Below are 14,211 nucleotides of genomic sequence, written 5' to 3'. Positions count from 1 at the left end.
CTAAAAACATAATGTAGAAATCATGCATTTGTAAAAATTTTTATTAGTAGTATTTATCAGCTTCACAGAAGTAATCTGAACCTATGAATTAGGACTGCGGTAGTCTATTAATGCTGAATTTTACATCTAATGTTCTTCCAACAGTTGAGGATTATGACTACACAGTGAGCTAACCAGGAACAGGGAACCCAGGCTGAACTGAACTAATTACTGCTTCTTCACTCTCGGTGTAGGTGGCTATAAATCAGTGACATATCTACCTACCAAGTGTTGCTTAAGTTTGGACAGAAATTTATTCAGAATTTTTTCATGATGTTCTTGAAATCTCAAAAGTTTAGGAAAACCTTGGACAAAAAAGCCTAGAACACAAACAAACAAACAAAGAAAACAGAACTTCAGAGACAGTACCAACAAAACCCCTAACTTAAAATGCAACACACTGTATTTATATCTGTCAAAATAAAAAGAACCTCCCTAGTGACCATGAGGGTTTTCTTCCCCATCATAGAGATAATTTCATGTGAACTTTGGATAGTAAAAACTTTTAGGTAGCATTTGTTTGCTAACTACCACTTTTACTTTGTAGAACTGATAAAGAGGAAAACATATTTCTAAGTTAGGAGGAAAACTTTAACAGCAAAAGACAATGGAAAATGAATCCATTTATCAGTCTCCTTTACCAGTGCTGGCTGTAACTTTACAAGCTGTTCACTCCTGATGACCACTATGCTCTACTGTTAATACCTTTCATATCTTACTACATTTTTAAAGTATACACTAACAATTTCATTACTGTGTCTCTACATTTTTAAAATCACTTTTAAATTATTTTCATAAACTATAACATCAGCTAAAACATACAGGTACTTTAAGTTATACCAAGACCTATATGTAATACATTGTAATCTGTAGGACTTCTAGGAAGTAACTAATTGAAATTAGTACTAATTTGAATATTTAGCTTACTGAATTTACAACTATTTTTTATTCATAAGTTCCTTTTCAGGTATTTATACAATCCATTTCAGAACATATACCTAATGAATTTTATTTCTGCAATTAGTATTTTCAAACCTAGTTTCTAAGCACATCTCGGAGATGTTAATAGGCATCTTTTGGTTTTCTAAAAACTAAGGGAAAGGTATGTCATACACATTCTCCTTGAGTATTCATTATTGAAAATAGCTTATAAGCATTAAGTTGTCTTTCAGATTTAATGAAACCTGTTTTGCTTTAATTTAGTCTCACATATTTGTTTGATTTAAGAGTCCATTAATTACTCCATATAACATGTAATTTAAAAAGTAATTGTTTTCTAAACATATCAGCAAGTATAATGAAAGATCCTAATATACTGAATTAGTAAATTTTCTAACAAAAAGCCTTAAAAATGTATATACAGTTTTGTAAATGTAACTTGGTACTGGTTAATAAAACTACACGAAATTCATACTTGTGATTTTCATGGAAGTAAAGCCAAAGCAAAAAGCAATGGATCCAGTGTGCTTCAGGAACCCAGGGACACAGCAATGAAACACTGCACTTATAGTTTGAGTTCAGTTTTGAAGATGTGTGTAAAAGTTTCCAAAGATCCTGTCCTTCATTTAGTAATAGTTTTGTTTTGTTTACAGTAAAATGATTTTATCTAAAAATCTCTCTCCATTGGAGCCACTTCCATGGTCAATTAGACAGGAATGGGGAAAAAAATCTGATTTTAAAAAAAGCCAATGTACTTCAGTAAGAACCAGCTTAAGCAAGCTATGACTGTCTAACACTTTTCAGTGACAACCTGGGCTCAGTATTTTAAATTGGTGTCTGTCTAGTTCTAGGTTGATGCCATACACTTACAAGTGATAAACTTTTACACAGAAAATACAAAGAGCAGAGGTAAATTCCAGTCACAAAACTGCACAGGTCTAGAGACAAATTATCCCTCAAGTATAATGTCACCCATAAAAACATCCTAAACTATACTGCAGGAACAAATGATAGGGCTGTAAAATTAACACTGCTTAAAAATTAGACAGTGACAGTTTAAGTTACAAGATGTTCAAAAGAAAATACCATTTTCTAAAATCTGATGAAAACATCACCACACAATTAACCTATCACCAAGCAGGAAACACTCCACTATATTCCAGGACAGCTCAGCAACACCATCACAAAGGGAGCCCAGAGAAAGACTAATGATAGTGATGGGTTCTTTTTGCCAAAATGTCTTTTCAATTCTACAGTTTATTAGATGATAACTTTTTTTTTGTTGATTTTTTGAGACAGGGTTTCTCTGTGGCTTTGGAGGCTGTCCTGGAACTCTCTCTGTAGACCAGGCTGGTCTCGAACTCACAGAGATCCGCCTGCCTCTGCCTCCCGAGTGCTGGGATTAAAGGCGTGCGCCACCAACGCCCGGCTTAGATGATAACTTGATACAATAGTATATCTCACTTCTGGAGTCCATTTAAGGCATTACAAGTACTCAGAATCAGTTACCATACAGGTATCTGTTAAAATAACTAGCGAGAAACATGGGGAGTAAGACAAAAGCACATACATATGTACACCCTTTTTTAAAAAGTTAGCCTGGGCAGGGGGGTGGCGGCACACACCTTTAATCCCAGCACTGGGGAGGCAGAGGCAGGCGGATCTCTGTGAGTTTGAGGCCAGTCTGGTCACAAAGCTACAGAGAAACCCTGTCTCAAAAAACAAAAACAAACAAATAAAATAGCAAGAGGCATTAAACACAATCTGTTAATTTGAAAACAAAAGAGTTACATGTTTTGTGAAATACTAATAACCAAGAGGTCAAAACATGTTATCAGCCTTTTCCTTAAAATGGAATAAAATGTAAGACTCAAAGAACTAAATGCCACACTTGAAATGTGAAGCTACTTAATTACTATGTATTCTTTCTTTAAATACCTAAATGTCCTATCTTGGTTAATATTCTGTAACAAAGTTATACATCAGAGAACCTGATGAAAAACATTAGAACAGCACGTGTTTTGTCCAACAGGTTTATCTTTTAGCTTTCCTAATGTAAGTTCTCTATACCTAAATTAATTTTTTTTGACTGAGGACCAACAAGAAAAGAATTTTAAAATGCCAGCAATACACTTTGGGGAAAAGACAAAAAATTTTCATCATTGATTTTGCTTCAGTTTGCTTTCCCCCTGGCTTGTTTATACATATAGTGCACATACATCAATATACACACATCCATACCCACACATAAATGAGGCTTTCTTACCATGCATAGCATGTTTGGGGCCTGAGAAGAGTTTAACCAAGGCCCAGAAAGCATCTTCCTCGTTCATGTACATGAGGAGTAGGGCCGTTATCTGGCTCATCCCTTGACAGTACCCGACTTCCTAATGAGAAATGAAAACAGAAACTGGGGGCTTTAAAATCAAATTCCATGAACACACACAAGAGAAAGGTTAATCTATAAAATAGCAGGAAATGCCTAGATACACTACAGGGCAATTCTAGAGATAATTGTTGCAATATCTACAGCATCACGGTATATACTACACTAGAATAAAACTGAGCTCAAGAGTAAACAGGTGTGGGGAAAGCCTCAAGCTACATTTTAAAAGCTGTTTTTCATATGATACTGTAATACAGTCTCTAGAGAGTGCCAATATTCATTTTATTGAGTATATGGTTCTCAGATACTGGCAAATTGTTCCCAAAATCTCAGTTTCATGTCTTGTCATCCCTGTGTTTCTGAAGCTGTAAGGTTTAGTTTTAGTCTAACCCTCCCAGACCTTCCACAGGTGAAGGATGATACTGCAACAGAATCTGCCAGGAGTAATGTAGAGTCAGCAGACCACCGCTCCCTTTCCTACCCTGTCGTGCCTATTCGTACGTGCTTAAAAAGGAAACCAAAGTTAACAATAACGTCATGAAACAAAACAATCTGGAGGGAGAGGAAAAGTGAGGCTCACATGTATCTTGTTGTCATATCTAGGATTTCCTGCTTCCAAATCAGCTCTAAGGCCCTTGGATCAACATGGGAGCTTTAAAAACACCAGAGCTAATGGGGACTGTGTACACCATGAAGAACTGGCCTACAAGTGCCATGTTCCTCAGAATGGAATTCAAAGAACTAGGTAGGTATGCCCCAACTTACCGTATTATAGATAGAATATGCCGCAAGAACATGGAATAAAGATTGTTGCCTAGAGAATTAAAAATTTATATTAAACATAATTTACTTAATTTTAAAATAATTTAATTTTTAAAATCACAAACTTAAAAAGCAGTATGACTAAAAACAAAGACAATTCAGATAAAGTTTCTATTGTAGTTTTTTTTAACACCCTAAGCTTAAATTGAACCAGAATTCTCAACAGTTTAAATTTGAGGTTACATTATCACATATTCAGACAGACTTCATATGAAAAGTACCATGACTTCGCTGAATTTCTTAAGTCCATTTCCTTCTTTCATTCAACTCTTTTACTCTGAAGCTACTGGCGAAACAGCCTGTGATGGCCTTTTGAAGACTCTTATAGCAGCAGCTAAGCAGGAAGTGACATCCTGGGATATCTCCCCCCAGGAAGCTCAAGAGCCCCATTCACCCTAAGAGTAGGCGAGTGGAGGGAGCAGAGCTGCACTCTCTACATTCCCAACTCACCACTGCCGTCTGTGCCACTTCAGTCTTTGCTACTCAGAGATCTCACTTCTAACAGAACTGGCCTGGTGGTGCACAGTTGCAATCCTAGGGGCTAAGGCAGGAGGGTCACGAGTTCTAAGCCATCCTGCTAAATAGTGAAGCCCTGTCCCCCAAAAACAAAGCAGAAAAGAGGAATGAGCCTGTAGGGAGACAACAATGATTCCATCAAGCTTCAGGTAAAACCGCCACCCCACTGCTTTGGGTTCCCTTATGTCACTTTTGGGCTCACAAGGCAGAAAGGTGACTGACTACATGGGTCAGGGTGACTTGATCCTGATTACTACAAGAGAAGTTGATGCTACTACCTAAAGGACACAAAGAAACCACATCTGAAATAAAGGAGACCATTTGGGGAACTTCTTAGTATGTACTAAGTACATACAAAGAGTATAGGTGTAAAGAAAACTATAGCACCATATTTTAGGGAGACTGCTAATGGTCCAGTTTTTTCAGGATTAAAGCCCTAAGACCTGTGACACAGCTGAGGTACTTGCTGAGTGACTGGCAATGGAAAATGTATGTATTTATAAATACCATGACACGTGGCCAGCCATAGGGATGACTGTATTAATTACTAGCACTTTCCTTGTATATTTTGGTATGAATGTCTATATATTTTCTTTCTCTTTGCATCTTACATTAGAAGTACTAAAAGGTACCTCTATAGTACAGTATTTAAGCATGACTACCAGCAAAGGACTTGGAATCCACTTGGAGAAAAGGATTAATATGTCTTCAGCTATAAGCAACATTGTTGCATCATGCTAGAGAGATATATGATATGAGCACCAAGTTGACAAGCTTCAATGGCCAGCTATAACAGCAGTGAGGTTACAATTCCCTCACTATTCAAGTACTGACTGACCTGGGCGCTGCTGTCAAGTGTTTTACAGATGTGATTAAATCCATTGTCTGTTGGATTTGAGTTGGAGAAATTATTAGAGGCAATCCAAACAGACAGAACCATGTGCTTGTAGCCTGCCCTCCTGGTCAAGCCAGTCCTAATACAGATCTCCTACAGTTTCTGTTTTGCTGGTTAATTCTAAATGATACAGAGGTTGGCACAACAGTGTCTTTTCATTCACATACTGACACAGTGATGGCCACCTGCAGTAAGGATGAATGCTCTATCCTACTCCATATATTAGCTTCTCATTTAATTCATTTTCTCTCTTTTAAGTTCCATTTATTCATGAGGTCATAGTTTTCAAACACATAAAAGCTTTCACGTCTATAAATGGCCTCAAATCTGTAATCCTCCTGCCTTAGCCTCCCTAGTACCCACAAAATATTTTTAAGAATTTTAAAATAAAAAAATAATCTCTTACCAATTTTACAGCCTGTACTATGCCAATGTTTTAAAATGTTAAATTAAGTTAGACCCCCCCCTTTCAGTCAACATGACTCAAACGATCTGCAAAAAAAACTTTAGGATCTAAATAAAGATTATGGTTCATCAAACAAAACATTCTAAAAGTATAGTTTACCTTAAAGACTCCAATAAAGACCATTTACACATGCTATTCATATTTATAATATTAAACTTTACTTACTTCACACCGTATCTGTCTCTAAACATAATGTGGTCCCTAAATGTGCGGTTCACATCAAGGTCTATTTGTCTGATATCAGGTGAACAACCCCGTGCTATGTGTTTTAATTTCTGAAGAAGAAAAAAAAAGAAGAAAACACATTTTTATGAAATCCAATTGCTGGAAGCCTATGATAAATATAAAAATGATCATTAAAATATTTTATGTATGTATGTGTGTATGTATCAGCAGAAGGTAGGGCTAGGAAAATAATTCCCCTTGTTTAAAGAAGATCTAGGCAATACAAAAAGATACAAAGAAAACTTTCCATCCCTCCATGCCTCCATCTACTCTGCTCATGGCCCTTTCCCTCCCTTGCTTTCTTTTCCATGGTATCAACAGTGAGGTTTAGGTCAGGAAACGCCTGAGATTTGTAGGACTAAGATGGCTGAGTGATGCACTCTACGAGCAATTCTTTTTCTCTCTGGCTCAATTTTTTCTTTCCTTGGAATGAGTGGCTGCTTCTTGACTTGCTTCACTTTCTATTATCCTTGTAGGAAATACATTCAACACCAAGTCTGAAGCATGTTGTAGAATTCCAAGTACATCCTAGCAAACAGTGACCAGTTTCTTCTCTTTGCATCTTTTGGATTTTTTGGGACAGGGTCTCACTATGGAGCCATAGCTGGCTCCCAAGCGCTGGGATTAAAGGCATGCACTACCGAGCCAGCCAGTTCTAGTGGCCACCTTCTTAAACTTTCTCCCAAAGCAGCCAGCCCGCGTTTCTGCTTGTGTGGCTTGTCCTCGGGGCTACTGCCTCTGGTGTTGGTGCTCCCTCCACCATCTACTGACGCTTCCTTAGCTTTGCTTTGAGCTTGCATCCCCGATTCCTGGCTCTTGGTTTATGGACTGCATTCTCCAATTCTGTGAATGGGCACCACAGAAGGTAAAGGGTTGGAAACCTTTAATATCTGGTGACTTACTCTTTCAAATGGATGTAGAAGCTGCTCAAGAATTCTAAATTAGAAGTACTGTTGCTCAAAAGGCACTGTTTTACCATTTTCTGGCTTCATGTGCTGCCACTGGAATTCTTACTCTTTATGTAAAGTCTTTTCTGGAAGTTGGTGGTACACTGTTTGGAAGTTACCCATTTCTTCCTTGTTTTGGATCTATTTTCAACCACAGACTTAGGCACTTTCAATCTCACAAACTCATACATTTCTCATCTCTGCACAACTGTCTTTAATAATTCCAGATTCCCCTGTCGATTCCCACTTACTCCCCTGCCATGATCCCATCTTCTTTCTGGAGCTTGGTTATTACAGTGTGGGAATCTCCTAAGAAATCAGCTCGTTTTCTTTTTTCTTTATTAGTGCTCATATCTATGCCTTTAAATTTTGTTTTCTGAAAATTTTCAATTGTTATTTTCAACTAAGTTTTTCATTTCTATCTTTTATATAGGTCTTTGTTGTTACAGAATGCTCCTTTTTATAGCTTCCTATACTTGTTTTATGGATGCAATATCAATTTCATTTCTCTGAAGACATTAACAACAATCCTTTAGGTTCTCTTCTTATTCTATGGTCTGTTTCTTACAAGTGTATTTTTCCGCTTCTTTTGTTTCCAACTTAAGTCCCTTTCCTCAAATGACTATTAATATTTTGTTATCTGTTTTTGCTTGAAAGTAAGGCATTAAACAAAGCTGTGTGCCCAAATGGGGCTTCACAGCAGTGAGCAGTGATGTCATGCAGAGTGGGGTGCAGCAGTGGGCAGTGATGTCATGCAGAGTGGGGTGCAGCAGTGGGCAGTGATGTCATGCAGAGTGGGGTGCAGCACAGCAGTGATGTCATGCAGAGTGGGGTGCAGCACAGCAGTGATGTCATGCAGAGTGGGGTGCAGCACAGCAGTGGGCAGTGATGTCATGCAGAGTGGGGTGCAGCACAGCAGTGGGCAGTGATGTCATGCAGAGTAGGGTGCAGCAGTGGGCAGTGACGCCATGCAGAGTGAGTGAAGCACAGCAGTGGGCAGTGACGTCATGCAGAGTGGGGTGCAGCCAAGGGCAGCTGCAGTTCAGCCACTAGAACCTAGGTCTTTCTTTGGTCTTATTCTCTTGTACTGGTCACATATCCCAGAGAATTTCTTCCCAACTCCTGTTGGGACCACAGGTACCTGATTGCTGGTGTTCTTAGGGAAAATTAATTGTCCAAAATTTGGGGTATTATATTCCCCTTCCCAGCCAGGACAGCCACTGCTTCACCTTCTCTCAATAAGAAACCTAAGTCCTAGGCCTGTGCTAGAGGAGACTTGGAACTTGCTCCAACTGCTTCTCCCACAGACTTTCAGCCACTTCAGTGTTCAGTTACACTTTTCCTTCCAGAGGTACCTGCAGGTGCCATTACCAAGTCCTCTAGAGATTCATGACATAAATCATGTGGCTTCTCCAGTTTTCCACCGCCAGCACAGGATTTAGGTGCTTTGTTTACTCTGCCTGTCTGCACTCTGTGATCTAAACTGTGGCAGACATTACTTCTTCCATTTTCTTATTCCTTATAGTGTTGCCTTTTTTAAAACTCCGCTATCAATTTGGAGGCATTTCCATGGAAAGGGAGTTAAATTATGACTGTTTGCATCACCTGTGTCTAATCAGAAAGATGATTAAAATTTATAACAATTTGTACTTAGCTATGCTTAAGTATAAATAATTATCCATAGACACACATTCACACAGACTCATTTATCATATACTGGTAATACAGACAAACTAAAATCAACTCCAATAAATACACATGAAATATAGCTTTAACCCCTAAGTTAAGAAGGAAAAAGTGGAGTAAAGGCCATGTGGTTATGTCTAGAATAAGCATGGGCCTGACATGTATGCATGTACACGTTAAGTGTTTTTAGTCTGTTGTGAGGTGTGACCTTCTGCAGCTTTTTAAAACACAAGAATGGGCTGAGAAGTATGACCCAGTGGGATAACATTTTTCCAGTCTATGAGAGACCCTAAGCTTCATTCTCAGCACTACAAAGCACCCAAGAGAAAACACGAAGAATAACCACAGTATGTCCCAGAATTTAAGAGTACAAACAGTAACCTGTATATATTTAGTTTTTAAATATCTTTTATTGTTAAGGAAATGGTCAAATACAGAGGTTTCACTTATTCTAAAGGCCTCCTGGTATAAAAGCTGAGATGTCAAAACAGGAAGAAAATGTTTCAGACATGACAAAAAAAGTCTTAAAATAAAATTTAGGTGTAGCAAAAAAAGACCCAAACATATCTATAATGCTGGCTTTTCTCAAAGACATGAAAATCACAGCAAATACATTATGATGGTAGCAAAGACCAGGGAAGTAGGTAAAAATGAACAGAGCAGAAATGTTATTCATGTTTTCAAGGGTTTACAAGCTAATGCAAAAGATGCACTGAAACCAACACGGCAGGCACCCGCATGCGCGCACACACACACACACACACACACACACACACACACACACACACACACACACACACGGTTGAAGAGTGTCCCCCAAAGTTCATGTCTGTCCAGAACCAGTGCCTGTGGCCTTATTTGGAAACAGAGAGTTTGAAGACACCATTAAGCTCAGGTAAGGCCTTATGCACTACAAAAAACCTGAAATCCAATGGCTGGCGACCTTTTCAGGGAAGAGACACAGAGCCACATGTGACACGTGACACAGGAGGCAGAGGAGCTAAAGAGCTACAAGCCAAGGAACACCAACAATTGCAGGCAGCCACCAGAGGCTGGCAGAAGGCCAGGAAAGAGTCTTCCCTGCAGCCTTGAAGAGCAGCCAGGTCCTGCAGCAGCACTAACCCTGAACTCTATCCTCCAGAAGTGTGACAGAATAGATTGCTGTGGTTTTAATCACCCACAGTATACCTCTTAGCTCTAGCAGTCCTGGAAATGAATACAGATAAAAATACTGTATACTCTTGCTATTTTCTATGTTCATTCATTAGCCAGATATTTACTGAGCACAAACTGTATGCTGGGCACACTGTTCTAAGTGCTAGAGTTAAATTGTATGTATGTTCTCTCAGGCACACATCGCTTTGAACATGGGCTCTAAAACCTCCATGCTAATAACAGATATCTCATTAATAGCCTAAAATAATTTCAAACCCTGAAACACAAATTCACTGCCTGTGTGAAGTCCTGTATTCTCATAAAACTATTAACTCTTTAACTACTGCTTAATATCTTTCATTTGGCAAACTTTGATCTGAACTCACACATAGAAAAGAAAAATATCAAAAGACACTAACGTGACTTTTACAACTGGCTGGGTTGTTTCTTTATCCCCCATTTGTTCTATTGTAATTCATTCTATTTAAATACATTTTCTATGTATTTTTTACTTTACAATATATGTTTTACTTTAAAACCCATGGATCTAAGAATCTTAGATTTAAAGTTCTTATTCTTTCCAAAGGTTAACATAAACTTAGGTTTAGAAAGGGTATGGCTGAATGATAAAGGAGGTATATTTAATCATTATGCAAGTTAAGGAAAAAATTCATCACTCAGTCAAGTTTAACTTTTAATTCATATATAATAAAAAGAAGACAGGAAATTATCTTGGGAACAAACTTTCCCTCAGTCCTGCTGAGCAACCACATGTGGGCAGGTGTTGGATAGATAGATTCTGTATTTACTTACTCTGTAAACTCTAAACATGATGTAAATCTCCTTATTAGTAGTAAATGTGCCTCAGCACTAACGGATCACTGTCAGTGTCTAACAATGCTGGCTGATACAGACAACACTTGATCTAAATAAAATCTGAGTAAACTGGCACTAACAAAACAAAAACAGTAAGCATTGCAATCTCAATACAATTTCAAGTGATAGGAGAATATCATATCACCTTAAAAACAAAAAGAAATTATTTTGCACTTTAACTTCAAAGTCATAGTTAGTTTAACTACTCACACTATAAAGGTCTTTTGTTTCTTCTTTCATTTTAGGGATCTCAAGAAGAAGAGCCCAGACTTCACCTCGGAGCTGGAGTGGAATTCCTTTGTAAATTCGTCTATGAAACTGATTTAAAAGAGAAGGAAACAGGAAAAGATTACAAACTGACAAAAGCTTAGATAGTCCCTTCTACTGACCCACTGAATATGTCAGTTTTTTTCCAGATATACAGGACCATTAATTTATAAACTTTAATTAGTCAATACAATTAGTTTATGTCGCTTGTATTTTTTTTTAGATCCTAAAAGGGAAACATAATCACAGAAGGAAAAAACAAAAACTATCAAAAGAAAACAGGAAAACCAGAAATGTCGAGAACACTTGGTATATCGATACACTTGACTATTACAGAAGGGTCCCTTAGCATTCTGTGAGCAGAGCTAATGCTCTGAAGTAAACTGTGAACATCTTATTTACACACTTCCTTACTATACCCCAGCCTTCTCCACACAGCTAGAAGGTGATCCAAAGACCACTCATGAATGCAGAAAGCACTGTCTAACCTCTTTCCTAATACCATCTCCCTGTAGAACACACGGAGCTCTCTCTGTCTCAGACCTCAATTAGCTCAGCTGCCCACCTCACCCTTTGTCCCTTTTCTTAAATGGCACTAAACCTATCTGATCACACAAAACAGTTGGCAAATCTCCATCAAAGACAAAGACCTCTCCTTACTTCTTTCCCAGCTGTGTAGAGAATCAAGTCCAGTGCCTTGCACACGGCAGGCAAATGCTCTCAACTACTAAGCTTCTTCCCCAGCCCACAATTTGCTTTTCAGAAAAATTAGACATCTATGTAATCATTATCAACTTAGCTTCTTGAAATATGCATTGCAATTACCCTAAAGATCTTAAGACTCAACAGACTTCCCTGTCTCATAATTAGTACTTCAAAATAATATACAAATCCATTAAGTTCATTACAATGTGATACCACAATAACACTTTGAAATTTAAAAATTAATGTCCAAACCAAAAAAAAATGATTGATAAATTATGGCAGGAGTCCTTAAGGAAGGTTTGGAATTTTACTTATTTCATTAGACTTTACAACACTTGTATATACATAATGATGTATTTAGGAGATGAAACCCAAGTCTAAGCATTAAATTCTTTTGTTTCATCTACAATTTATACACATAAGCTGGATGTGTGTGTGTGTGTGTGTGTGTGTGTGTGTGTGCGCGCGCGTGTGGGTGCACATATATGTGCCTATTTTGTTGGGGTGCGCAGAAACACGTTATGCATGTGCATGCACAGACCAAATGATAACACAGGTACTGTTCACCTTCATCTCTTGAAATGGCCTCTACTGATCAAGTACTTGCCAATTGGGCTAGGCTAATGGACCAGCAAGCCCGAGGGATCCGCCTATCTAGCTATACCTCCCCCAAACTATGATTGTGAGCATGTGCTACCATACCCAGCACCTTAAGGTAATTTTATTCAGTATCTTCCGTATTTTGACTGTGATGTCACATAAGACCAAGCATGGAACTGTCTGTTTGTAACATCATGTAAGTGCAACACAATTTTGGATTCTAGAGTCCTTCCAATTTCAAAATTTCACATGAAGAATGCTCAGTCTATATTTTAACTTTATATCTAAGGGGGGAAAATCAAGTTGTCATGGTTAAATTAAGAGAAAAAAGTAGGAAAACTCCAGGAAGAAATCAAAATTCAATGGTCACCAGGCTATCCCAGGGCTTACTGTTAAAATGAGTGAAAAAGAAATACTGACATGTTGTCACTATCCTCATCCACAGTACCAACTAACCCTACCTCTCACTAAGCATTTACTCTATATAGGAAACTATTTTAAACTTGTTGCTATATATTTATGCCATTTAATTATACCAACAATTAAACTATACATGGAAAGTAAATCATAAAGAAGATCAATAACTTGCCCAATGACAAGCCGAAAAAGTTACCATTATTTAAAAGGAGAATCCAGTAAGTATTTGCAGCATAAATCAGGAGGACTAAGTTCAAATTCTCAGCCCCTATGTAAAAGCCCAGTGCAGCAATATGTGTCTATAATCCCAGTGCTGGGGAAGGAGACAGGAGAATCCCTAGCGGCTGTTGGCTAACCACTATAGCTAAATTGATAAGCTAGAGACCACTGGTGGTGAGCCTGTAACAAAAATAAGGTGAGGGCTGGGGCTGGGGCTCAGTGGTAGAGTGCTTGCCCAGTACAAGCAAAACAAATGACAGTACCAAAAAAAAAAAAAAAAAAGAAAGAAAGCCCTTGACTGGAGGGTACCTTGACAATGGAAAGGTGGCTCTGTGGGAAACAGCACTTGATGTGTAAACAAGAGGACCAAGATTCAACTCTCTAGTACCCATGTTAAAAAAAAAATCTGTGCATGATTGTGCTAAGGGTATGGTAACAGGCTGGGTATTACTGTAAGGGGAAGCTCACTGTTAGCCAGCGTAGCTGAAATGGTCAATTCCAGGTTCTGTGAGAGATCATGCTTAAGAGACTAAGACAGAGAGTCACAGAGCAAAGCACCAGAGTCCTGATCTAACACCCCCAGCACATACATGCACATACTCATGTACAACATGCCCACTACACACATGCACAACGGTCTCAGGAGACTGAGGAAGGTACCTGGTATCAACCTCTGTCCTTTCCTACAAGCATACCCACACACATGTGTAAGCAGACATACATAAATAAATAAATATTACAGATTTTACATTTCTTAAGAACAAGGGTCATCCTTCTGTGACCACACATATTGTTTTGTCAGCCAGTTATTAAAATATATGGAAAAGTGACAGAAAAATGTTCTAAAATTCAAGAGTAGATAACATTAAAACATTGATAATGTAACTGAACTTAAAAGGAATATAAAAGTGATTATCTCTGGCATCCAACCAAATTTGCAAACTAAAAATAAGATTTTTTTAAATTACACTTATTGATTTTCACATACACTTTAGCCCTCCAAACTCATGGTTCTATAACTCTAGACTTAATCACAAGTCAAAATTATTCA

General features: G+C 38.0%; 1 protein-coding gene across 3 annotated transcripts in view; it reads right to left on the bottom strand.

Moving 5' to 3' along the window:
- Usp6nl (USP6 N-terminal like) overlaps nucleotides 1–14,211 on the bottom strand; it is a 136,284-nt gene that overhangs the window by 25,626 nt on the left and 96,447 nt on the right. For all 3 annotated transcript variants that reach the window (XM_013121390.3, XM_040755529.1, XM_040755528.1), the window contains 5 exons: nucleotides 11,163–11,270; nucleotides 6,229–6,338; nucleotides 4,130–4,178; nucleotides 3,245–3,365; nucleotides 265–359 (listed from right to left, as the gene is read on the bottom strand). In XM_013121390.3, the coding sequence (XP_012976844.1) occupies nucleotides 265–359; nucleotides 3,245–3,365; nucleotides 4,130–4,178; nucleotides 6,229–6,338; nucleotides 11,163–11,270 (483 nt within the window). The remainder of the gene's footprint in view (nucleotides 1–264; nucleotides 360–3,244; nucleotides 3,366–4,129; nucleotides 4,179–6,228; nucleotides 6,339–11,162; nucleotides 11,271–14,211) is intronic.

Source organism: Mesocricetus auratus, unplaced genomic scaffold (assembly GCF_017639785.1).
Source record: "Mesocricetus auratus isolate SY011 unplaced genomic scaffold, BCM_Maur_2.0 Super-Scaffold_100013, whole genome shotgun sequence".
NCBI classification, from domain to species: Eukaryota; Metazoa; Chordata; class Mammalia; order Rodentia; family Cricetidae; genus Mesocricetus; species Mesocricetus auratus.
The sequence above is the reverse complement of the archived record's forward strand: the minus strand, read 5'-3'. Positions and strand labels throughout refer to the sequence as shown.